The 26,575-nt window shown below is 54.3% G+C and overlaps 1 protein-coding gene across 3 annotated transcripts in view; it reads right to left on the bottom strand.

Annotated features, from left to right (window-relative positions):
* Positions 1 to 26,575, bottom strand: part of KIRREL3 (kirre like nephrin family adhesion molecule 3) — a 339,574-nt gene that overhangs the window by 83,639 nt on the left and 229,360 nt on the right. For all 3 annotated transcript variants that reach the window (XM_075442622.1, XM_075442623.1, XM_075442625.1), the window contains 2 exons: positions 7,589 to 7,738; positions 4,232 to 4,381 (listed from right to left, as the gene is read on the bottom strand). In XM_075442622.1, coding sequence (XP_075298737.1) covers positions 4,232 to 4,381; positions 7,589 to 7,738 — 300 coding nt within the window. The remainder of the gene's footprint in view (positions 1 to 4,231; positions 4,382 to 7,588; positions 7,739 to 26,575) is intronic.

Genomic DNA, 26,575 nt, shown 5'->3' with positions numbered 1-26,575 from the left:
AGTCTCTGGCAGCAGCTCCTCTGCCTCCCTCCTCACACCCCTACAGCCTCCTCATCCTGGGTCTCACAGAATCGTTGGGTTGGAAGGACCCTTAGAGATCATCCAGTTCCACCAAGTTCCCACCAGCACTTCTCTGGGACCAACCCTTTCCCCGCACCGATTTAATTCTTCACCTGAAGTCTCTGGCAGCAGCTCCTCCACCTCCCTCCTCACACCCCTACAGCCCCCTCATCCTGGGTCTCACAGAATCATTGGGTTGGAAGGGCCCTTAGAGATCATCCAGTTCCACCAAGTTCCCACCAGCATCTCTCTGGGACCAACCCTTTCCCCGCACCGATTCAATTCTTCACCTGAAGTCTCTGGCAGCAGCTCCTCCACCTCCCTCCTCACAGCCCTACAGCCCCCTCATCCTGGGTCTCACAGAATCGTTGGGTTGGAAGGGCCCTTAGAGATCATCCAGTTCCACCAGGTTCCCACCAGCATCTGTCTGGGACCAGCCCTTTCCCCACGCCGAGCTGCAGAGGCAGCGGTGGAGGACCGCAGCCCAGGACAGGCTTGGGATGCTCCTGCCAAGACCCCAGCGAAAGAGAGCGCCCACGTTACCGTCCCGCTTCCGCAACGCCTCGCCGTCCGTCTGCCTCGCTTCACCGCTCTCCCGGCGCCGCAGGTCCTGCCTAACCCCGGCCATGGGGGAAAAACTTCAAAGTTTCTGCTCGCTTGGTTGCCTTCGAGATCTGGGAACTCCACGCTAATTAACGCGTCTACAAAGCCCAGCTCGGCTGGTGGGGCCTTGAATTCCTCCACAGTCCCCCGAGTGCGGAAGGAGCCACGAGGTAGCCCTCCGGCTCCCGAACCTCCGCGGCCGGCAGATGCGTATTTTAACGCCACGCATCTGCTGGCTGTATAATCTCTTGCATTTGCCCTCCCTGCTCCCAGCTTTGATGGAAGACCGGAGGGAACTCTCCAGTGGTTCCAACCAAAGCGTTTGCTTTGCAATTTCGCTCGATTGCTGTCTGATTTTATTTTTAAATTTCTCCAAGTCCTAATCAGGCTCGCTCTTTATTTAATTAATGCCCCGGCTTAGTTAGATAGATCATCAATGAAGCAGCCCTGCCATTAAAGATGTACCGGGTAGCAAACAGCCCTCCTGTGGCTTCCCAGAGCCTGCCTGGCTGGAGTTCCCCTGCCAAGCTGCTGCCCTGACATCCTCCGCTCGCCTCCGCGTCTCCCAAATCCCATCCCATCAGCTTCCACCAGCCACCCCGCTGGGCAGACGGTCCCAGGAGAGAGAGCGGCGGCTCCTTCCCCGGACAATTTGGGCAACGGTAGGAGAGGGAGACCTGGAGAAGAGGGGGTCCTTCAGCTTTGCGACGGGTTAGCCGCGTTCCTGATCGATATTTTTTCCCTGAGACTCCACAAATAACAACTCCTCCCGACGGTGATGCCACTAACAGGCTCCTCTGTTGGGAGTGTTTGGACTTCCAAGGCTACGGAATGATCTGTTCCACTACATTTAACCATGTAGATTTGAAAACAATGTGACAAAATCTTAAATATTTAATTAAAATATGGTGTAGTTCTGCATCTGAGCACGGAAGTAGGAGGCATCAGCCCCGTAAAGACGTTGTCAGACATGAATGACAGCAGTTGGCAGCTGAATTGGAAGCATTGGGGGATTTCGCGATACCAAGGAAGCGGAAAAGCTGGCAAGAACGGACAAGGCAGCACCGACCCACACACAAAAAAAAACCAACCAGGCAAGGTGCTTTCCAGAGACAAGGCTGGGGTGAGGCAGAGTGGGATGGGGTTCCCCAGAACTGCTGCCAACATCCCCGGCCGCCCGAGCTGCCGGCAAACCCAGGAGCACGCTTGGGGCTCCCGCCCACGAGAGCCTCCCAGCTCCGCTCCGGCTGCGCCAACTCGATTCCTCGAGAGCCGCAAGGTTCGCTCGCAGGTTTGGGGATGGCTGAGGGATCCTCTCCTGCCAGGCACTGCCTCCAGCCTGGGGGGAAGCTGGGCAGACTGGGGCGATCTAGGCTTTGGTTGAATGTCAGAGGTGAATCAGAAAGCCTCCGGGATGGGAGGTCTCCCATCAGGAAGTTCCGTCTGAACATGAGGAAGAACTTCTTCCCTCTGAGGGTGACGGAGCCCTGCAACAGGCTGCCCAGGGAGGCTGTGGAGTCTCCTTCTCTGGAGATATTCAAGACCCGCCTGGACAAGATCCTGTGCAGCCTGCTGTAGGTGACACTGCTTCGGCAGGGGGTTGGACTAGATGACCCACAGAGGTCCCTTCCAACCCCTACTATTCTGTGATTCTGTGACTCCATCCCCTCCGCCTGCCAGGATGCTGGAGGTGGGAGCAGGGTTTGAAGTCTCCCTCCTGGCCATGGCTGAGAAGGCAGCCCGGGCAGCGGGATGCCTGAGTCAGGCTGGCTTTCGAGCAGAGGACTTCTACGACTGATTTAAAAGTAATCCCTCCCGGATTTACAAATCACCCCAGATGGCAATAAAAAGCGACCAGCAACGCCCCACCAGCCACTTCTCCAAACCAGGTGGGTCAGGCAGCCCATCCCGTCCCTTCCCAACCCAGCGAGAAGAAATCAGGGCGATCCACGTCCCACCAGAGACGTCGCTGGATCCGAAGAGGAGCAACGCCCGCACGGCTGGCGGCATCACCCATCTGCAACCACCGAAAGCTTCTCTCTGTGTCCCTACGCAAACGCGCGCTCCGTCCCCGCTGTCGGGCCGGCGAAAACGCAGACCGCGACATCCACCTTCGCGGCGTCCTACCGCAAGGGTACCGAGGCGCGATCCGCCGGTCGCTAACGGCCTTCCAAGTCCGTGGGTTATGGCTTGTACCTCCCCAACCGGGCTCAAATTTCCCCAGAACGTCTCCATGAATACATCTGAAGCGAAAGACGTGCCACCGACCGGTCGCACAGCCCCATTTTCCCCATCGATTGAAGTCGAACGGGAGCCCCAAGCGTGCTCCTGGGTTTGCCGGCGGCTCGGGCGGCCGGGGATGTTGGCAGCAGTTCTGGGGAACCCCATCCCGCTCTGTCTCACCCCAGCCTTGTCTCTGGAAAGCACTTTGCCTGTTTGGTTTTTTTTGATTTTCTTAAAAGGAAAAACACCCTGCAAATATTAAGTTGCCCGACATCTTAGGTAAATGTACCAATTAGCAACTACCGTGTATATTCACATAAACATTAACTACCATCTATTCAAGACATTCCGCAACCCCAAAGATAATAACGATTTCCTTTTGATCCATAAAACCATCTCTCCGCTCAATCAACGCCGCGCAGCAGCTCTGACGTACGCCCGCGCGCCCTGGGACTAAATTAGTTTGGAAATCTTTAGCTCTGATTAAATAACATCATTTCTTTTGTCCGGCGCCAGCGACGTTCTTTCCGCCTTCGCCACGGGAGGAGGGAGCCCAGGCGAAGGAGGGGAAGGCGACGCAGGGTGGGGGGGTTGTTGGTAAGCAGGGAAGCCCCCCCCCCGACAGCTTCTGATTCATTCATGGGCTTCTTTCATGAGCAGAAGGATGGATCAAAAGGAAATCATCGTTATCTCGGGGGTCGGGGGAGGAAGAGATGGCCGTCGGGTAAGTTTGGGGGTACTCTGGAGGGCTGTGGAGAGAGGAAAACCAACGCAGGGGGAATTACAGACCAGAAATGAGAACTCGTTTTTGCGGCGGCGCGCAGACTCCGGCCAGCGGCACCTTCAACCACAACGAGCTCCTCGGTTCACTTTTTTTGGCTGCTTAAGACAAATGAGCGGTGATCTGGCTAAAAGCACTAAAACTCTTGGTTGGGATTTTTTTTTAAGAATTTTTCCCCCTGAAGTTTGAATAGGAATAAATAAAACCAACAAAAAATCAAACCCAAGTGTCAATTTAAACAAACTTCAATACCTGCACAGTTTCACTTTGGGGGTTGAATAATCAGGGATGTATCTGGGAGCGTTTTCTGGTCGCAGCTTTTCACGAGACACCATTTCCACGACCTTCTCTGAAGCCACATCCATTCTGGGAAGCCTCACTGACCCGGCTCTCCCCATCAGCACCCACAGCCGCTTTGCCAGCCTGTCGGCAAAGCCCTCCGCCAGCGCTACTCTCCCACTTCCCAAAGCATTTCGTCAAAAAGCCACTCGCTACAACCACCAGAACAAAAAAAAAACCCCAAAAAGCAAGCAGCTACCAACGTGATGAGGAGAAGGGACTTACCGAGAACAGTCAGCCGGGCAGGTCTGGATCGGATGGCCGCTTGAATGGCCTGGCACTCATAGACAGCGTCATCTTGGAGATCGGCTCTCAGGATCTTCAAGTGATGCTCTCCAGACAGGTGGTCTCCTACGACCAGATAGCGTGGGTAACCTGCAGAACGCAAAACACGACTCAGGAGGCGGCTAGATCAACGAGCCCAAGGACGAAGAGTCCAGCGCGTGGGTCCGGAGCCCCAGCCGCGTCACAGCAACCGCCCAGGAGCCAGGCAGCTCCTTCCCCTCTCTGGCAGCCAGCCCGAAGAAAGAGAGAGAACGGGGCCTTCCAAATGCGGGAAAGAAACTGCAGGTTTTGCCCTAAAGGGTTCAAGAAAGAAGTGCTGATGAAGGAGCATCAACTGAAATCCCTAGAGCAAAAGGGATGAGGCCTTCCACCAGGAAACCCACCGCCTCCAGCTCCTCCGACTCCTGTCATGGCATGTCACAGAATCACAGCATGGTCGGGGTTGGCAGGGACCTCTGTGGGTCACCCAGCCCCACCCCCTGCCCAAGCAGGGTCACCCAGAGCAGGCTGCACAGCACCGCGTCCAGGCGGGGCTGGAATATCTCCAGAGAAGGAGACTCCACAGCCTCCCTGGGCAGCCTGGGCCAGGGCTCCGTCACCCTCAGAGGGAAGAAGTTCTTCCTCAGGTTCAGATGGAGCTTCCTCTGCTTCCGTTTGTGCCCGTTGCCCCTTGTCCTGTCACTGGGCACCGCTGGAAAGAGTCTGGCCCCATCCTCCTGACACCCACCCTGCAGATATTTAGAGGCATTTCTAAGGTCCCCTCTCAGCCTTCTCTTCTCCAGGCTGAACAAGCCCAGCTCCCTCAGCCTCTCCGCGTGGGAGAGATGCTCCAGTCCCCTCCTCATCCTCGCAGCCCTCCGCTGGACTCTCTCCAGCAGCTCCTCATCTTTCTTGAACTGGGGAGCCCAGCACTGGACACAGTGCTCCAGATGGGGCCTCACCAGGGCAGAGCAGAGGGGGAGGAGAACCTCCCTCGACCTGCTGGCCACACTCCTCTTGATGCACCCCAGGATCCCATTGGCCTTCTTGGCAGCCAGGGCACGCTGCTGGCTCATGGCCACCCTGTCGTCCCCCAGCACTCCCAGTCCCTCTCCGCAGAGCTGCTCTCCAGCAGGTCCACCCCAGCCTGTCCTGGTGCCTGGGGTTGTTCCTCCCCAGGGGCAGGACCCTGCCCTTGCCCTTGCTGAACCTCATCAGGTTCCTCTCTGCCCAACTCTCCAGCCTGTCCAGGACACGCTGAATGGCAGCACAGCCTGCCGGTGTGTCCACCACTGCTCCCAGTTTGGTGTCATCAGCAAACTTGCTGAGGGTGCACTCTAACTCTTCATCCAGGTCATTGATGTTCTCAGGTAAGTCAGCTCTGCATGAAACCCCGGAGTACGTCCCCTGTTAGGCCTGCACGAAGGTCGGGCAGGGGTCTGCGAGGACACCGCCCCCCCCTCATCAGCCCACCCCACGTCTTGAGACGTCTGCAGCCCGGCAGAAGGCAGGCTGCCATCACCCCACGCTCCCCTGCGCGGGTGATTAACGCGCAGCCTAACGCCGGCAGGCTGGCACGCTCTCGTGTTTTCCTTGTTTTGCCAGCAGGATTTGCTCCCCTGAACTGCAAGAAATACAAATGATGGGTTTGTTTGTATTTAGCTAATTAGCTGACTGGCTGAGCTGGTGTCATGAGAGCTGGCAGTTCCTCTCGCCTGAAGCAGCCCCAGCCCCGTTAACCGTGGAAGTCGTTCACGCGAGCTCCATCCTTCACTGGAGCTGTTGTCACCCGTCGGCGTTGCGAGGTCTTGCGTGGAAAGCTCAGCTCCAACCCCTGCAAAAGCCGCGGCGCAGAGCTTTGAAAAATGAGAAATGAGTAATTATATGTATTCAACAAAAGAGGGGAAGAGAAAGCAGGCGTCGCGCTCTCGAGGAGAGCGGGGTCCCCGGAGACGCGAATCCGCCCCTGGTTTCTGAACGCCGCTGCTCGACGCCGAGCGAAACCCTCGAGGGCTCCCGCGCTCCGCAGGCGGGGAGCGGTGGCACGGTCCCACGCGTGCAGCTGCTGCTGGGCTTGGGGGGACAAGGCTCGGGGCCCTCCTGTCTTTCTGGCTCTCAAGCAAATGCTCTGTGTGAAATATTGCACTAAAAAATGACTATTTTTCAGCAAAATATATAAAATATACCGCGTAACTTCCCCAGTACTGCTCCAGAGTCTTCGCCAGTCGCAATAAAGCCTCAATCACAACGCACATGTGGGATTAAGCAACGAGAACACCGGGCAATTTTAGTACCAAATGATAATTTGCCAAAAGTACAGCTTAAGGAAGCCACCAGGACTCGTGGGCTCCGCTGGACTGCAACAAACACCTTTAACCCAAGCAGAGACCGGTTGGTTGGTTGGTTTTTTTGAGAACTGTCAAAACAGGCACTTTCAACATTTACAAAACATTCCAGCCTGCGTTTTGGAAACATGACATTCCTTTCCAAAAGTCAACCGAAAGCCAAAGCAAGGCTGTCCAAAGGGTCAGGTCCCACCTGCGGAAACCAACTCCTTTTAGCGATAGGATGAGAGGGAAGGGCCTCAGGTTGCATCAGGGGAGGTTCAGGTCGGATATTAGGAAAAATTTCTGTACTGAAAAAAGTAGTGAAACATCGGATCAGGCTGCCCAGGGCAGTGGTGGAGTCCCCAGCCCTGGAGGGGTTCAAACACTGTGTAGATGTGGCACTTCAGGACCTGGTTTAGCAGGAAGGGTGGTGCTGGGTTGACGGTTGGCCTTGATGATCTTAGAGGTCTTTTCCAACCTTAATGATTCCATGATTCTATGATTCTTTACTTCAAGTCAGAGTGAAAGAAAGTTTTTGTTCCTTCCAAGTTTCAATGCTTATGTTTGAGCTGGCTGGAAAGTTTTGTAGCTTACAAATATCTGCAGGGTGGGTGTCAGGAGGATGGGGCCAGACTCTGTTCAGTGGTGCCCAGCGACAGGACAAGGGGCAATGGGTACAAACTGAAGCAGAGGAAGCTCCAGCTGAACCCGAGGAAGAACTTCTTCCCTCTGAGGGTGACGGAGCCCTGGCCCAGGCTGCCCAGGGAGGCTGTGGAGTCTCCTTCTCTGGAGATATTCCAGCCCCGCCTGGATGCGGTGCTGTGCAGCCTGCTCTGGGTGACCCTGCTTGGGCAGGGGGTGGGACTGGGTGACCCACAGAGGTCCCTGCCAACCCCTGCCATCCTGTGATTCTGATTATTCTCAAACTAAACATTGTGGCTGCACCCTCACTGCATTTTCCTTCCTTAGGTAGAGCAGCATCTCGACTCACTTGAGAGATCCCGTCCGACGCCGAGGGCCAGCCCGTCCTTAATCCACAGCACGATGCCATTGTACTCGGGGATGGAGCACAGCAGCGTCACCGGCTGCCCCGCGATCACCACCTGGTCCTGGGGCTGCTGCGTGAAGGACGATGCTTGACCTGGAGAGGGGACCGAGAGAGAAAGAGGAGGTTTGTCAGCTCTCCGGCGCTTTGCATCAAAAAACATTGAAATGTGTTTTCCTCCCTGGGGAAAAAAGACAACGTGGCCAGGAGCTGCCCGGCCTTTCCTCTATTTTATTCCCAATTATGGCGCTAGTCTTTTGGCCATCCTGACCAGCAGATAGCAAAGCAGCAGGCTTGCAGGAAGCAGTAATATTTTGTGTTATACTTCATAAAGAGGACAGTGGTCCTCTGCTTCTGAGGCTCGCTCCCACCTCTAAAACCAGGAAACACAGTTAAGAACCCGCCACAAAACACACAGGGAAACAACAGTTCCCTCTTCTCCCAGAGCGTAACCTACTTGTATCTGCTGGGAGCTTCACACACGCACCTGGAGATGAAATGAAGCAACAGCCTTGGTTCAGCACTGCTTTTTACCCAAGTTTCCTCCTCAAACTCACAAACCACCCAACCCTAACGAGCCAAGCTCATCAGCACGACACCTACCCCCTTGGTCGACGCAGGTGGACCAAACGCGGTGGTTCCTCGCCTCTCTCCTCACCCTGAACGCTGCAAGAACAATCCCAAGCCCTCGGGTCACCTCCCGCCGCGGCGAGACGTCTCACACCTCAGGTGCGAGGTGGGACTTCTCGCTTCCCACCCAGAGCGCTCCGACGCAGCAGAACCCCTTCCCCATCACGGTTTGCTAAGCACGGGGCGATGGTTTATTTTCGCTCTTTGAACCACGTCGCCGTTCCTCGGCTTCGCCGTGATCGAGAAACACCGAGCGTTCACGCCGTCTGGTGTTTGATTTCGAAAACGAGCGCTTTGCTTTGCCGTCAGGCGAGGTGGGAACCACACGGCCCATCCCCGTGGCCAACAGAGACGGGGCCACGTGGCAGCGCGGCGCCAGCTCGCTCCCTCCTTTCTTGCTGAGAAAATAAGAAAAGCAAGAACAAACGCTGACAAAGCGCCCCTAAATGAAATAAACCTCGGGGATATCTTCAAGAAATGGCTCGTGGTGCCACGAGCCAGCACCTTCACCTCTCAGGTACAGCCTAATGGTGGAAGGTCCTCAACGCAAGGCCGTTTGGGGCTGATCAGCCGCTATCTGGGCGCTTGGTGAGCGTGGTCCTTCGTGTTGGGTATTTGTGGAGCATCCGAACGGCGCTGTCGCTTGCCAGCTCTTCACGGCTCGCTTCTCCCCTGGATCTAGGGGAGACCTCGCAGCTCAACTCCTTTCTAAATGAGTTGTTGGGCTTTGCCTACGGGGCAAAGCTACAAAGCTCAATCACCCCCTAACGTGTGCAGTTAAACCAATGCAGTTAAACCAATGCATGCCCCCACACAAACCCTTATATTTCAATTTAATTTATTGTAGCTTAACTTCAGCTTGCTCTCAGCCAGCTCAAGATGCACGGGGAAGAGCAGAGCCACCCTTTCTAGATTCCTACTGGTTTATGCCCACCGGGTTAAAAAGCTCTGCCAAAATTTTCGCCAATCTCCCTGACCCAGGCACACCTTCAGCACCCTGTTCCTGGGTGTTCTGGGGGTCCTGGCTCTCCCAGCACCCCTGTAAAATCTGCTTTTTGTCACACGTGCCCCAAAAGGCGACGGTGGCGGCTCTCAGTGCGGTGCAGGACAAGTTCATTCCAGGGGAGATTCCAGGCACTGGAAGTCACGGTGGCCTCTGATACCAGCTGAAACCCTTGCTCTGCTGAATTAAGATTTAGAAATTTGGTTTCAAAGGGAGTATTAATCAGCTCTGTATTTTTTTTGGACTCACAGAGGACCAGCACTTCCCTAGTATCCTACTAAAGTGGCGACAAGAAAGAAAATTAGGAAAGTATGCAAGAAAAACAGTCAGCATTTTGCTCTCTGGTTGTTTTTTTTCTTTTTATATATATTTTCCACCCGCTAACTCTGTTTTCACGGCTCCCTCCGTAATCTTGACAACTCTTAAGGCAAGCTGGGACAGCACCGGAACGCAGCAATAACCCAAAAAGATTGTTTTATCGGCGAGAATTATCGGGTTGTCAGCTGGGAGCTGCAAGAGGCGTAATGAGGAAGCAGAAGCACAAAGCGGTGTCCGCGCCCTCTGAAAACGTCCATTAAGCAGAGGCTTCATTTGGTAATTGCTGTTGGAAATGAAGCCCTTTTTTGGGTTTTTTCTTTTTTTTTTTTTCATTTCTTGGTTTGTTTTAGAGAGCAGCTGATGGCCATGGAAAATCAGAGCAGAAACATGGCATATGGCTCCTGTCTTTTCCTTCTCTCTGTTTGTTTGCTATGAAAAATTGTCACTTGAAACCATTTTTTTTTCTGTCCAAGGCTCTGTCTCAGCTACAAACAGCTCAGCCCCAGGAGCAGAGAGATGGGGGTAAGGACCTCCACAGCATTACCCGGCCCAGCCCCTGCTCCACGGCAGGATCAGCTCTCCCTAAATCACAGATAAAAAAGCAGCAAAAAAAAATAACAAAAGTACTGAAGGCAGAGCTCAACCAGCTTTCAAATCAGCTTAAGGTCTGATTACTGGGTTTAACTGGGTTTGGGAGATCAGAGGCCCGTCCACGTTACAGCTTTCAGCCGTCTTCTGTCTTAATGTCAAAGGAACAGGTAATTTGCAGCAAAGTTTGAAGGGAGATCAGGTGCTTGGCAGAAAATAGCTGGAAATGGGGAGACTGGGAGAGGGTGATTTACAAACGCAGGCTGAGCGGTTTCAGCTACAAGAAAACGGGCTGAAACACGTCAGCTGGGTACTTATCCCACCAACGTTTACAACATTATTACAAAATGGAGCTTTGGTTTCAAAGCAGGGTGGTTCGACTCCAAGGACTACCCAAAACACTGTATGGATCACACAAGACGCTGTTGGTCAACCAGAAGTTTCCCCTTCTCTCCCAAAAAACCAAATAAAATCCGTTTTTAACTACAAGCTGGCTTCCCTAATCCAAATCCTTGCAGAGGTCGGCGTTTGGACCACAAGAGCCCGACCAAGAGTCCAGGCAAGGTGCCCGCAGCAGCCATCAGCCACCCACCACCTTCCTCTCACCCCCCAAGGGAACCAGTCCCCCCACCCAAGCGTAGCCCTGTTTTACACCCCGTTTTTCCCTCTCACCAAGCAGCTTGGCGTATTTTCAACGGAAGAACAAACCCGGCTGACGCTCGGCTTCCGGCAAGCGTCGCTGGGAGCGGCTCGGCACCGACCCTGCCCCTCCAAGAGCACCTTCCACAATTCATCCAGCAGAAGAGACGTGCCGAGCCGAAGCAAATATCAGGACTCTGAATTCCTCGTCGATTTTTCTTTGTTTGTTTGAAAACAAAAGGATGTGTAGATGAGATGCTTGGCCGCGTTCCAGCGCGGTGGCAAAGTCCCACCCGCGCTCTCCAGCTGTCCTTCTGTCGACCTCCTATAGTAGATGGGGGCTTGGGTGTCAGAGAAGTCGGGAGAGGCTCTTGATCTCCAGGCCTCACCTTCTCCTGGGTGCTGGCTTTGCTTTGCTCCCCGAGGAGCTGTTTACGCTGCCAGACGACGGCGTGAGCTGTTTTCTGGCCCCGCGATCGCAGAATCACAGAGTGGTGGGGGTTGGCAGGGACCTCTGTGGGTCACCCAGTCCAACCCCCTGCCCAAGCAGGGTCACCCAGAGCAGGCTGCACAGCACCCTGTCCAGGTGGGTCTGGAATATCTCCAGAGAAGGAGACTCCACAGCCTCCCTGGGCAGCCTGGGCCACCCTCAGAGGGCAGAAGTTCTTCCTCATGTTCAGACGATCTGGAGATCTCCAGATCTCCCGTCTTCCTGGAGGAAATCTCTCTAAAACAAAAGTCAGGGACACTTCTCGCAGCTCTTGAAACCCTCAGCGGCAGGAACAAAAATGGGAGAAGAAAGGGCCCACTGTGAACGGCAAGCGGGCAATAATGCTAACCCTGCTTTCAAAAAAATCACAGGCAGGATCCTTCTGAAGTCACAAGCATGTCATAAAAGCATAAGGAAGAAAAAAAAAAAAACAAACAGAAAAAAAAGAGAGAACCACCTTAGATCTCTTTACATTTCCTTAATGGGTTTTGCACCTGCGGCTCCTGTTTTTCAGTGTTTCTCTGTAACGTTGCCTTGTTCTTTCAAACAAAGGCTGAGGCTCTGCTACGCTTGCGGCTTCCAAGCGAAGCCACGCTGCCAGCGCCGCGGCGTTCCTCTTCAGAGAAGCCCCAACACCCGCACACGGCGAGCAGGACCAAAAAAAACCCCATTTTGCAACCCAGAAACCAGCGGGAGGCACCTACACGGCGACGCTGCCAAGGTCAGCCGGGGCGCCCGCGACGCAGCAGGACCTTGAAGCTCCTTCCATCGCCGAAGCCCGACGCGGCGACCGGCTTCCGGAGCTCTCTGAAGACCGAAATCTGTTTGCATGAGTTCTCGTCTGAGTTATTTCAGCTCGCAGCCTCCTGTGTAAAAAGCAGCCTGCCCGCAGACAACTTGCTGCAGGAAGAGAAGAGGCAACTGGGAAAGGCAGATAGTTAAATTTTCATTACCCAAGAGAAGCGAGGATTGGAGTAAGAAGCCAGGGATTTACAGAGGGAACAATGACTCATTAGAAACGGAGACGCCGCGGCTCCTTTTATGTAAGTGGAGCTTTCAATTCCCATTGTGTTCTGAAAAGAATTAGTCCTTTTTGTCCAGGAGAGGACAGAAGCGGCGAAGGAGGACTATGAAGCTCCTCGTAAAAAAATATGACTGTTTAGAAATGAAAGGCCCAGTGATTAAGAGCGGTGGGACGTTTGCCTCGTCCCTCCACGCGTAGAGCTCATCCTTCCCTCAACTTCTGGCCAACGTGATGCATGGTAGGAGGACAACCAAGGGGCTGCTGTGTGAGAACCTATGGCAATTCACCATCCCAGAAGAGGACGACCAAGGGGCTGCTGCGTGAGAACCTATGGCAATTCACCATCCTAGAAGAGGAGGACCAAGGGGCTGCTGCGTGAGAACCTATAGCAATTCACCATCCTAGAAGAGGACGACCAAGGGGCTGCTGTGTGATAACCTATGGCAATTCACCATCCTAGAAGAGGACAACCAAGGGGCTATTGCATGATAACCTATGCCAACGCACCATCCTAGAAGAAGATCCTCTTCAGACCAAGAGGATTGCATCGCCAAGCGCCCCAATGTGAAGCCGTGGCCCTTCGGCCCATCTCAGGGTTGGTTTCTCATGACGTGACGCCTGGAGATGGAGCCATCTCAACCACGGAGAGGACTGGGACGGGAGGGTAGGGATGGCTGCGCGCCCACGCTTTCCCGATGGATGAGGGCTTGACTCCGCACTGCCCCGTGCCGCTTCTGCTACCCATCCCGTGGCAAACGGGTCGGTCCTCAGCGCTCACTCCAACGGGTCCTCTTCTCCAGCCAAGGACAGCCTTGAGGTCGCGTGCAGGCTCTGGCTGAGCACAGCACCCGTGGAGTACGGAGGAAAGGGACAGCCAAGCGTCCCCAGGGGCACAGCAAGGATTACCCCAGCGAAGGGCAAAAGCAAGCTTTTCTTGCACCTCCAGAGGAGCGAAAGCCCAGGCAGGAGCAGATGAATCGCACCAGCGAGGCTGTCCGGAGTCAGGAGATGCAGAGCAGCATCCCCAAGGGAGGGTCACTTGTTGGTGACAGCCAGAGCCACCTCTTGCAATTCCTTGCGGCTTCACGGAAGGAAAAAAGCAAGGTAGCTTGAGTTCATCCCTTGCATAAGCTTTCCATTCTTTTATTTTGCTTCCTTTGGGGGGAAAAAAGAAAAAAATAAATCTGTTTGAACAAAAAATGTCAGTTTGGCCTTTTTTCGTTTGACTACGTCAGTCCAGCTCACGCGGCTTCTGTACGTTTGATGCTGCTGAATTATTCAATTTGAAAGGAAAAAAAAACCCAAAGCCCATCACCCCTCAGCCAAGGCGTGAATCCGCTGTACGGAGAGGCAAGCGGCTGCCGGCTCCTCCCGGCCCAGCCAGCTGCGTGCCCCGGCACCGGACGCGACGCAGGGAGCCGAGCTCACGCTTTGCTCACCCGCGAACGTTGAGGGAGACGCGACCCCTTCTCCCCTTGAAGCCCAACGAGCAAAGCCTGGCAGCCCCCGTCGGCTCCAGCCCACCGTGCAGCTGCGGAGGGCGAGAAGAGGGCTACGTGCAGGTGACACCAAAGCCAAACCGATCCCGGGTGCAGGCAGCACCCTAAGGAAAGCAGCACCAACGGCCAGAGCCGGGTTGAAGCCCGGCCTCGGCGCAACCCTTGGCCTCGCAGCGAGCCTGCGCGCGCGCCGGAGCTCATCCCGCGATGACGTCAGATGTTTTTCCTAACGCCGCGTCGAGAAGAAACATCAGCATCCCACCGCGTCCGCTGAGCAGCTCCAAGCAGGAGATGGAAATTCTGAATGAGATATTAGACCTTTTGGAAATCTTTTTGTCTATTAGCCACGCAGGCGAGAGATCTGAACTATCGAGCGTTCCGCTCGCTTTGATACCCACGTGAAATCCCAGCGCTGCTCTCAAAGTCACTGCCAGGAGTCTGATCAGCCACGCAGAAAGGGCTGAAATGTCATCGTCTGCTCCGTTATTGGCTGCCAATTGGGAAAGGTGTAAGAGTATACTTACTGCGGGATATTTATTAGCAACCTCCTCCCAGCACCGGCTTCGAGAATTACCTCTTGCGAGATTAAATGACTGCTCTCGGTAGCTGCACTGATGGAAAACAAATTAAGGTACCGCACCGCGGAATCAAAAAGAAGCCGTGCCCACAAAGCAGCGTTCGAGTCACCTTACGGACCGGATAGCCGGGCTCGGAGGAAGCAGCGTTATCTTCCATTAGAAAAGCTGACGGAGCCAGAATGGAAAAAAAAAATAAAATAACCAGATAAGCTCTGGGGCACACAGGACTTCTCCTGGGCTGGGAGATGGAAGCAGCAAACTGAATTAGGTGGCTTTTTTACCCTGGGCAAGGGCCAAAGCCCCGTCCTGAAGCCTGGGCTGCTGCGGTTCGCCCGCGATCAGGCTGCCAGCCTCCTGCCAAGGCTGCTGGGGCAGAGGGACGGTGCCTGCTCTTGCTAGAGAGGGAGGGCAACAGCACCCCAAGCCATCACAAAGGCACTGGAAACCCTGGGCACGGCGCTGCTCCGCACCCGGCGCTTGAGGCAGGAGACGCTTCGCTCCCGGGAGCGGAAGGGAAGAGATTTCCTCCCATCGACCCACCCGGAGGCCCCAGCTCCTACTAAAAATCACCCACGGCTCCACGAAACGTTTCGTTATCAGCGCTCCCGGGGAACGTGTCGCAGAATAATAAATTACTGCTCCTGTCAAGGCGTCGCTGGCCTGGCACGGCTCCACAGGGGCCAGACCGACGGGCTGGGCGAGCGAGCCGAGAGAAGACGAGACGCTTCGCCAACTCGAGCCGAGCCAGCTTTCTCCGCGGCAGCTACAGATGCTCTCCCGACGCTAAACATTTGTCACTGCCGAAGCGCGCTCGCAGAGGGGGCGGTGGGTCCTCAGCTGCAGGAGTCTTGCACGGATACTCCCGGGGCCTAAAACCACCGCCTTGGATCCGCACAGGAGGAAAAGGAGCTTTTCCTTCTCAAACAACAGCTGGTGCTCAAACCGGCGGGCAGCAGTCTGGCCCCCCTGAATGACATCCTTGAGGGTTTTACCCCTTCTGACATCTCTCAGGTGATGCTCCACAGCCCCAGATCCCACCCAACCCAGGTGCGTCCCCGTAGCTCACCCCGCGTTCCCGGATCACGGCAATATTTTGAAACACGGCCCCACAAATCTCAGCTCCTCGTTGAGTTAGAGGGCACCCAGGACACCCGCCCGTAGGAGAACGAGAAGGACGAATGATCCATTTCACAAGCGATCTGGAGATTCCCGAGCCTGGCTCTGCTCCCAGGAAGAGCAGCAACTGGAAGCTGTGCCGTCTACCGGACGGAAAATCAGACCCAAGAGCTCGCCCTGGGTCGCGCCGTGTTTCGCTTCCATCCCCGTTTTTCAAAACCCTTTATCGCACGCTTGGAGTCACGGCGAGCAATCAAAACGAAGCTTAATTTCAGAACAGAAAATGCAGATATTTAATACAAAAACTGCTGAAAAATTCTGCTCCTGTCTTCTACCTTCAAGCCAAGCTCCCTGTGAAAACACCACCGCACAACAAGCTTTTATTTTGTCCCCCCTTACCTTCTGCTACTTTAAACACGGTTCTGCCAAAGCTTATCAGAAAATAACCTAAAGTTTAATATATATCTATATCTATATAGTATATATAGATATAGATATATACCCACATCCTTATTGGAATAAATTTGAGCATCAGTAATCTCACCTGCCTGGCCAGGGTAGCAAACTGCACACATCGAGGCAGGAAAAAGCAAGAACGAGCCCCGAAACGCTGAGAGGCCGCTGTCTGCGAGCAACATCGACCGCGTCGCTCGCGGCGGGGCTGCCGGCCCGAGCAGCTACGCGATATTCCAGCCGCGCCGCGGCGGAGGGCCGGCTCCGGCGCCCCGTTGTTTAGCTGAGCCCAGAAGCAGGGCGAGATCGCTTCAGGTTGCCGTTGTGCGAATTGGCAAGCCTGAAGATGAAGCGGAATGAGAATGAGCAGGTTTCTACTGTAATTATTGTTTGTTTGGAGTTTTCCAAGCGGAAATGATTGTAAATATGTGTGCTTTTTTTTTTTTTTTACATGCAAGATTCATATTTGGAGTTCAAACAAATTATTCTGGAGAACAGCCTAAAGTTAAGTAGGTGCCATACACAGGAAAAAAGGTGGCAGGGACAAGGACAGGAGGGGGTAAGAGATGCGAAGATGATCGTCGGTTGAGCAGGAAGCGTTTCATGCACGTGGCCACCCTCATTACCTGAGGAAGGCACCTAAAAACTCATCTGCTTTTCTATCCATACCTGATAAAAGCTCCCCTCCACTGAAAACCACCGCCGCTACGGTATCCATAAACCCAGGGAAACGCCTAGAGAGGGCATTTATCCACTGCTCAGCCATGATGGAGGGACCCACATCACTGCCTACAACAACCAGTCACTGCTTTTGGACTGGGATTTGCCCAGTAAAGCCGAGCACCCCGACAAACGAGAAGGAAACACAAATTCAGCCAATATTTAGAGCCCTGCAACTGCTTTCGCATCCCACGTGAGCCCTTGGGAGAAGCCCCGGGGAAGCGGCTGTGCCTCACCACTAACAGACCCGGCGACTTCTCTGCTTCATCGCCGGAGGAAGACTCAGATGTGTCTAAACCCGAGGCTTCGCCGTTTGTTTTGTTACCGGCTCCTTCTCTGTGGTCCCCCCCCCACCGCAGAGTCAACGGCTTGCTTCTGCAAAACCCCAGTCCAAGAGAAGATTAGCACATTATGCCTGCTGCGTTAATTAGCAGGTAATGAGAGATGCTCATCAATAAACCCAGCTGTTTCCGACCCCCCTCCTGGGTTGAGCCTCCGTGCCTGCAGGACATCGGAAGCTTTCCAGCCTATGACAAGCTCCACGTGGCTTGCTTAGAAGCTGCTGTGCCGCCCCGCAGCAGACAAACCCCCAGCCCTACACAGGGAGGCAAAGCTTTGTGAGAGCTCACGCAGCCAACGCAGCAAGAAAACCCCTTTTTATTCTTCTTTCTTTTTTTGGGGGGGGGGGGGGCACAGAGCTGAGAGAGATGCTTTTCCATCTCTTCTGTTGGAAGAAGATTTCTTCCTCAGGGTTAAGAGCAGGCAGCGTAAAGCTAGGAGTTGAAATGAAAGGAGCTTAATTATTATATTACACTCTCTCACAGTGGAAATCTCTCTCCAAGGATTCCCCCCCCTTGAAACCTGACAAGTCCACAGCTGGGGATAGAAACCTCCAGGGGTTTAAAAAAAAAACAACAACAAAACTCTCTTACAGTTTCAACCACAGCAAACCTCAAACGCAGGTCCCTTTCTAGGCTTGAATTTCTGAGGAATGGGGACAGAAAAAGTCCCTAAACTGCTAAGAGCCGCGTGTTTAGCCAGTACCACCTCCGTGTCCGACTGGAGGCAAAGCTCCCTGCCGCCAGCGAGGCAGGAATGTAGCCTGTTTAAGGGTTTCGAGACACACACCCCCCCACCATCATCATTTTCCAGCAGCACTGTGCAACACAGAGCCTCACGGACTCCTATAAATTACTCGGCACCCGGCTGCCAGCTCAGCCGAAGCTCGATATTGCCTGCAGTAATTATTTGGATCAAATGCAGTTTATCTGCTTCATATTTGTGTTTCTGTGCTCTCTGGTAACTTATAAATGCCACGGCGGTGTTTATTCGTTATAATGAAACTTAATGACGTTTGAAAGCAATGGCTGCGGCTGTGGGCTGCAGGTTTGCAGTCGTCTCTTCAGCTCCGGAGCAGGAGGCCCACAGCTAACATTAAATTACCCTACAGGAAAGGAAGATGTATGCAGACAGATCTTCAGGCCCGTGTATTATTCATCGGAGAGATGACTAGCAACGAGCCCCTGCGCCCGAGGCTACGGGCTCAAAGCGCTGTCACCCAGCGAAGGCAAGCGTTCCCGGCCAAGGGGAGCCAGTTGTCGAGCCGTAAGCCCAAACGCGTCTCAATCTGCTTTATTAAACCTGCTTCTCGTGAGAAACGGCTGGCAGGGAAGAAACGAGCTGGGGCTGCCGTAAAACGAAGCGGAGCTGGGTAGGAGAGAGAGAAATGGGTTTTGTGAGGCTTCAGCAGGGGCTGAGGAGCACAGGGCGGCAGCAGGGTGACTCGGCGGCGGTGGCACCCCGTATCTCAGCCCGATGCTTGATGCTGATGGCCGTTCTCCCTCCGTGCCAGGCGCAGCATAAACTTTTCTCGCCTTTGCTTCAGGCACTGCTCCTTGTCCTCCCTTCTCCTGAATGATTTCCTCCCTTGCTGCGTGTATTTATAGACTCCGGTCGTGTCTCCCCTTGAGCCTCCTCCAGACTACATAAATTTACCTCCTCCAGCCTCTCCCCGTACAACCTGCTCTCTAATCCCTGGGCCATTCCTGCCACCATTCCTGCCCGTGGCAAAACCCAGGAACATCTTTCCCTAAGCTCCCTCCTCAGGACAGCCAGCACCAAAAGCAGCTTTAACCCCTGCAGCACAACCCAGCTCCGGCGCCTCTATTTTCTGAGCCGCTTCCCATAACGTGGGGGCATCTTAGGGCCGGGCTGATGCTTCCATACCTCCTGGCCATCAAAGGCTCTGTAGACACAACTGTGTTTCTCAGGAGTAAATCACAGAATGTTTGGGGTTGGAAGGGACCTCTGTGGGTCACCCAGTCCAATGAAAGAGCATCACTAGCCCCTTCCCCACCAGGGCAGTGAGACTTCAAGGTCTCTAGGAGATCGGAGCCCAGCTGTCAGTTCAGTGAAATTTGGCTTTTTTCCTACACCTGATTCTCCTGCACAAGGTCAGATCGGTCTGGAAACGGCCTGTCCTCAGCCACACAGCTTCTTCCTTTCGCTCCACACCGAAGCAGAGATGCTCCTCCTGCACGGCCATGAGCCTCTCTGCCTCCCAAGGCTGTGGTGCCAACCCACTCCCCACCCCTAGAAAGCCCTGGGAACACCAATATCTACAGTTTCAGTCATTTTGGGCGGCTTCAGGAATCGGTTATTTCCCCAAAAATGCCCCAAGGAAGAGCAGGAGCGGGTCTGTCCCTTGGCCATCCCTCTGCCCTGCCTCAGCGGGCTCTCCCGGAGAGTCGCCCCGGGGACGCGCAGCACAAGGAGGTCACCCCTAGCCAGGTCACGCACTGCAAGCAACCGCCTGTCCGAGCATTACTCACTGACCAGCAGGGAAGGGGAAATAAAAAACCTGGGTACCTTGTTTGGTTACCCTCATCGGACCAACTGGCTTCACACCAGGAGCTGTTACCGGCAGATGTGCTGCCTGATGACAACTGACAAGAGAAATTAATCTTCCTTGCTTGCGATCCTTACGCCCCAGAGAACCTCCTGCGAGGATCCCACCCCGAAAGCTCGTCCGAGACCCCGTCTCGGAGCTCCCTACGCAGCTCTGCGCCACGGATGAACGCACCCACGTGCAGCTTCTGCAGCACCCCGAGCCTCGGCAGAAGCCTCCCACCCACAAACCGACCGGCTCTCACCTCGCTCAAAACCCCCCGCGACATCGATTAACGAGGAGAGGACCGCGCGGGGCCACCCGCAACGACCTTGCCTGCAAACCCTTGAAGGGGGAGTTAATTCCGGAACAACGTCGTCTCCCCGAGCGGCTACCGAAGCAAACAAGTTGACAAATGAGGCTGCCTCTTAACGAAGCCGAAGCCCAAGTCAATACCCTTCTATCAGGGCGCGGATCGGAGACGGGCTCAAGGGCAAACGGCCTTGGCGGGGGTGGGACGGCTGTCACTCGGAGGAGGGAAGGGACGGCATGGAAACGAACGGGAGCAGCCTCCGAAGCAGAGGGAGACAAGGGCAACGTGGAGGAGAAGAAAGGAACAAGGTTTAAAAGAGGAGAAAGGCAGAAGGCTGGGGGGAAGCCTTTCTGACGCGCTCTCTCAGCAATGAAGTCTGGTTATGAAGATCCTGATGATCTTTCCATCCTCTGCTATCACCGCTGCACATCTACAGCAACAATCTTTCCACAAAACCTTATTTTAGGTGTTTTCTCCGCAGGGGCTTTCCTTCTCCTCCCCACTCCAGCTAATGAAAGACTGGAACGGGGAAGGATCGAGGTTCCCCCATCTATTCCCAAGTAGCTGGGGGGCTCGACATGTCACCTTCAAGTGAGGAACACTTGGGGCGATTTTCTGCTGCAGCAAAGACCGGGGCAGGGAGAGAAAGGAGAACCCTCAGGTGGGAACAGCACAACGGATACAGAGATACCTTCCACAAAGATAAACCCACTCCCCCACTATCTATTTGCAGACAGAGCTGTTCGCTGGCGCAAGCGAGAGCTCTCACCAGACAGCTTAGTCCTCCAGCACCCTTGTCTCCATTAACGTCCTCCCAGGCCACCACTTTAGGACAACCCCTTCCCTAAGAGGGCACAGCCAAGACAGGAGATCTGCAGCAGGTTCCTGGGGTGGGGATTGCTTCTCCCCTGCCGTCTGCACAGCACCTGGCACAACACGGACTTCGCCCTCCACTGAAGACTTCTGCCGCCGCATGAGCCAACACCTTCCATCTCCAACAACCTCCACCAGCTTCATAGAATCACAGCATGGCCGGGGTGGAAGGGACCTCTGTGGGTCACCCAGTCCAACCCCCTGCCCAAGCAGGGTCACCCACAGCAGGCTGCACAGGACCACGTCCAGGCGGGTCTGGAATATCTCTAGAGAAGGAGACTCCACAGCCTCCCTGGGCAGCCTGGGCCAGGGCTCCGTCACCCTCAGAGGGAAGAAGTTCTTCCTCATGTTCAGCTGGAGCTTCCTCTGCTTCAGTTTGTGCCCGTTGCCCCTTGTCCTGTCGCTGGGCACCACTGGAAAGAGTCTGGCCCCATCATCCTGACCCCCACCCTGCAGATATTTATCGCCATTTCTAAGGTCCCCTTCTCTTTGCAAGCTCCTCGACTGAGCACTGGTCTAAGCCGATGGCAACAAAGACCTGGCACGCTTATCAGCGGGTCAACCTAAATATTTCATTTAGCTTCTAAAGCCGTCAATTCCCTCCTCTCTTTCTTTCTTCCTTCCTTTATTTTAAATCTCAAAATGCACACCGTCTCTCATGAATATTGATGAGGATCATTAGTCACTGAACATTTCGCTTCCCTTCTCTTTCCCTCCTGTCTATATAAAACCGTCATCTTTGTTAAAGGGAAAAAAAAAAACCCATCTCGAGTTATACCTCTGGATGTGTATCAAGATTAGCCCCATTAATGCATTTATAGATTGAGTAAATACCTGTGGGAGCAAATATGGGGCATAAAATGATACGCACACACAGGCCCCGAGACTGCTGCCGCACTGGAGGTAACCGTTCAGGTTCATCATTTAGGTTCTTCGTTCATAGCTTGGTGAAGCCCTGGGTATTCAATAACCATCGTGCTGGCTGCCTGGCCAAGGGGAATTGCCCTCGCCCTCCCCCTCAGCCATGCTCCCTACCCATCCTTCGGGTTTTTGACTACGCCCGATCCATCTTCATCCACCCCCACCTGAAGGCTGCTCGTGGGCTTCAGTTTTCTTTAGTGAATACAGATGGCAGGGCTTGGCCAGACGCAGCAAAGAGCTCGGGGAGAAAAGGAACAGGGCTGGCAGCATTCAACTTGACACTTTACAACCATATTTCACTATTTCCTTATGATAAGAACGGATTTCTAGATGGGTTTAAAAAAACCAAAAGCCAGCCCAAACAAAGCGAGATACTTTGCCGGGTGTTCTCCAGTACCTTTCAGTCCAAGCCAACAAAGTCCCACTCCACTGAGGAACGGGCAGAGGTTCACTGTGCTGGCCTGAAACCCACAGTTCCTTCCCGATTGTCCTTACAGCTGTGGAACACATCTGTCTGGCACTGCTCCTGCAGAGAGGAGCTTCCTCTGACCGGCTGGGACCGCAGAGCAGAGATGACCCTATGGGACCTGACGACAGGCGAGGAACAGAGCTTCCACACCGTTTGTTTAAGCCTTTTCAGAGCGTACCAAAGCCACAGGCTTTGTCACACCAAAGAGAGATTTCTTCTTTCCACACCAGAGAGCTGATTCTTCACAACGACCTCACTCAGCTCGCGGCCCACAGCCTGGCTTTAGCTGGGGGTACTCCACCACGGCAAGTGTCTGCTCACGACTGCAGAGCAGATGGACTTCTGCTGGCTTGAGAGCCATTTTAAGGGCAAGCCTGGCTGTTGATCCATACAGGTGTGTCTCACAGGGCCGCAGCGGTTTTAATTGATATTCTAAGCCATGGTTAACTTGGTGCTGCTTCGTTGCTCCAGCCTGTGAAGCTCCAACTTGTGTGTCTGCCTCCAGAAGAGGGAGGCTGGAGGTCCTGACCAGGCAGGAACGAACCACATGTTTGCTTGCAGCAGCTTCACCAAAAACAGCACTGTGTTGCGGTGCCCATGGCCCGGGAGGACACCAGAAAATGGCAGAAGAGGTGCTCCTTCTCCAGCCTTGGGTGGGGGACATGCTGTCACCCTCCTGCCCCCTTCCCAAATCAAAGCCTGGATTGTTTTCGTAGAAGGAACAGCTTCCAGGTACTTTGGGAATCTGGAGGCTTCCACGCAATCATGCTATCGTCTCCACACCGGGAGGATTTATGGCATCATCAGAACCTGACTTGATGGCACAGCCAGACCTGGATGTCCAGGTTCTGGTCTGGTGGACACCACGTCAACAGCGTGACCTGTGTTGCTAATGAAATATTGCCTGCCAGCAACCTCTCTGGCAGGGTCCCCACGGACACCGAGGGAGGAAAGCGAAGTAACAGACCCCTGGGGCTGCAGCAACAGCTCTGCAGGGAGGGGAACTCCATCAACAGACACACTCGCTCGAGGGTGAACTCCGAGGGTAGCCTGGAGGCAGCGCAGAGAGGAGAAATCCAGAGTTACCACCTTCAGAGAGCAGCCTTGCATCTCCTTTGATTCATGCCCCCCCTTCCAGGCTTCAAAAATAAGCCACCCCAAACCCAACCAAGACAGCAGCAGCCGGCCAGGGTACGGTGAAGCACGTAACCTCATCTCTGCCCTTTTTCAGGTGCATTTGACCGGACACGTTCTTCCCCAGCAGCTTGCCGTGTTCCTTCAGTGCACACCCCATTCCAACTGCCATTAAGGATGGGCAACGGAATCCAAGTAGCTGGGATATTCCAAATCCCCCCCTAGGTATGGATCCCTGCTTATTAGCACCCAAAATTCCCAAAGTGTCCTTAGCAGGCCACTGTGTGCACGGATTCCACGTGATCCCAGCTTCTCCCACACGCACCCGTGGGCTGAGCGGCGAGAGCAGCAGCTCCGGAATTACCTTACGCCGGTGCTCCGGGAGCGAGGAAATATTGCATTCGTTTATTTAAAACCACGCAGCAACAGCTTTCCACAGGGGACTGCTACTCCAATCGACAGATAAAATCACACCCTTCGACCATCAACCGCTGCAACACCACCGCTGCCATAAAAATCACCGCCTCCGTGTCAGGTTTACGACCAGAGCTGCTCGGCTGCACCGCAACTCCTGCGGGCAACCGGAGCGACACGGGTGAAACTCCGCTCTCCCTCCCCGGAGCGGCAGGAAGGCGGGGAGGTGTTTCCCACCCGGTGCGAGCGGAGCGGTGCAGAGCGCACGGGATCCTTCCCTCGGCAGCGTCCTCGTAAATGTGCACGATGGATTTTGTCTGCAAGGGCTTGGCTCACAGCAGCCCGTGCTTCTCCAGAGAGGTCCTGCATTCCACCCGGTTTTCCAGCTGACCCAGCCTGGGCAAAGTCTCCCCTTGATGCTAGACAAAAAGACAGCTTCTTGGCTGGTTTTTCCTCAGGTTTTGCTTACATCCCTGCCTCCTTCAGCTAACAGACACACAAAGCATCGCAGAAACATCAAGGAGACCTCTGCTGATAACAACATGTCCTCAACAACTTCTCCGGAGCTTGCTCCGACCACTCGCCTCTTCCTTCCCAACTGCCTTTGTCAGATAAAGAGCAAAAGGCTGGACGCAGCTTCCATGGGAGATGCCTTCCCTCATCAACTGTGGCTGTGTCTTCCCGGGGAGACACGAGTGACAACGCTTGGGGTGAGGCGAGCTTCCAAGCCCGGGAGGCTTTGGAGTCCCACGGAGAGCTTTGGAGATCAGGTAATTCATAAGTGACCCACCGCTACGGTGGGTCCCAGTGGGTTTTGTGCTGGGGATCCCGTAGCTTTTAGCCACGCTTCGCAGGGAATGCCGCTCCCAGGCCGCAGACCGATGCCAATGGGTCCTGCTGGCTGCCCGGACCTCAGAGGACAAAGTGTAAGAAGATGCTGGGATGCTCAAGGAGATGCTCAAGGAGATGCTCAAGGAGATGCTCACCTTGTTTTGGGGCTGTCAAGCTTGACTATGTGCAAAAGCAGGCACGGACACGTCGCCGGCAGGCAGCATTCGCCGAACCCGCTCCGGACCATAGCAGGCAGCAGAAGGCGCGTTGAGAAACATCTGGAGCAGAGGCACAGCCACCTTCCCCAAACAAGCTGTTTTTCCCCCCAAAAGGGCAGGGACTCCGTCCCAGAGTCCCAGCTGGTTTCTCTCCAGGCAGTAAGACACGTTTCAAAGTCTAAACCCAGTTCTGGGTTTAAATCCATCTCCTGCCCTACTTGGTGCTGGGTTCTATCCATCCCAGCCTTGCTGCACCAGCACCCCGCTAACCCGAACGCCCCGTCCCACGGCGGAGAGCCGCTGCGAAAGCACCCACAGCCTTCCTCCTTGCAAGGACAGCAGATTCCCTTCGGGAAGCTATTAGGAACCAGGCGAACAGAGCAACCTCTCACCGTCACCTCGCTCGTCCCTTTCGACGATCTCCAAAGAGCGTTCTCTTTTTATTGCTTACTGCAGTTTAACAGCCCTGATTTCAAGTTGCTTTGGCTTATGATAAACTCCAGATCTGTAACGCTTCTCTCCTTCTTTGGTCCCTCTTACCCACTTCTTCTTTATGTTTTTATTAAAGAAAGATCCAGGAAAACAGATAGCAGATTAAAAGGGAAACAAATTGAAATGGGTCAAATGTATCTTGCTTAGATGACAGCCACCCCATTAGATACTTTTAAACAGGACAAATAATCTGTTCAGAAGCACAAGTGGGCTTTCACATTTATTCTAAATTACAAACCCAACGATTGCAGCCTCAAATGGAAGCACTGGCTAATTGCACTAATATCTCACTAATTCCAGCGCCAAGGAATGGGGGAAAAACGAACTATTTTCACCATTTTACCAATTATGCAATTTAGACCAAGGTACATTATGCAAACCCTGGGTTGAGCTTCCTCTCCATTTTGTGATCTATGACAAGGACTGGAATTCCAATTATTAATAATGGAGGAGCTATAATTATTCTAAGGACGGCTATGAGATAATTATAAGCCATAAAAACAGCTTTCATACGCACACACAATTCTCTGCAGACTGGAGATACGCGGAAGCTGAAGGCAAAAAAACAAAACCCCATCCAGAGCTACGCTGCTCGCAGCGCCCGAGCGCGAGCCCACGGCTGATAACGGCAGCCAGACACAGGCAGCTGCCCGGCTCTGACCCCAGCCAACCCCGTGAGAGGCGCGGGGACGCACGAGGAGAGCAGGCTGGTGGCTCTCCGTCGGTTCCTCATCGTTTCTCCGGGCCAAGCCCAACTCGTGGCCCATGTTTGAGGTATGTGGATGGATCGTCTCCACCTGCGGCACGGGGAAGGTCCCGTTTTGGGACCTCCATCTCCGCCCAACAAGAGACATCAGAGCTATACGTTACTCCCTAAAGAAGATCCCAAACCTTCCGAAGGAAAGAGCCAAGTCCTCACCCTCCATACTCTTGTCTTCTGCTGACCAACAGCCCCACATGGCCTTCAGAGAATCACAGAATCCCAGCATGGTCGGGGTGGAAGGGGCCTCTGTGGGTCACCCAGCCCAACCCCCTGCCCAAGCAGGGTCACCCAGAGCAGAATCACAGAATCACAGAATAGCAGGGGTTGGAAGGGACCTCTGTGGGTCACCCAGCCCAACCCCCTGCCCAAGCAGGGTCACCCAGAGCAGAATCACAGAATCACAGAATAGCAGGGGTTGGAAGGGACCTCTGTGGGTCACCCAGCCCAACCCCCTGCCCAAGCAGGGTCACCCAGAGCAGGCTGCACAGCACCGCGTCCAGGCGGGGCTGGAATATCTCCAGAGAAGGAGACTCCACAACCTCCCTGGGCAGCCTGGGCCA

The sequence above is a fragment of the Opisthocomus hoazin genome, chromosome 24, assembly GCF_030867145.1.
Source record: "Opisthocomus hoazin isolate bOpiHoa1 chromosome 24, bOpiHoa1.hap1, whole genome shotgun sequence".
Lineage (NCBI taxonomy): Eukaryota > Metazoa > Chordata > Aves > Opisthocomiformes > Opisthocomidae > Opisthocomus > Opisthocomus hoazin.
The sequence above is the reverse complement of the archived record's forward strand: the minus strand, read 5'-3'. Positions and strand labels throughout refer to the sequence as shown.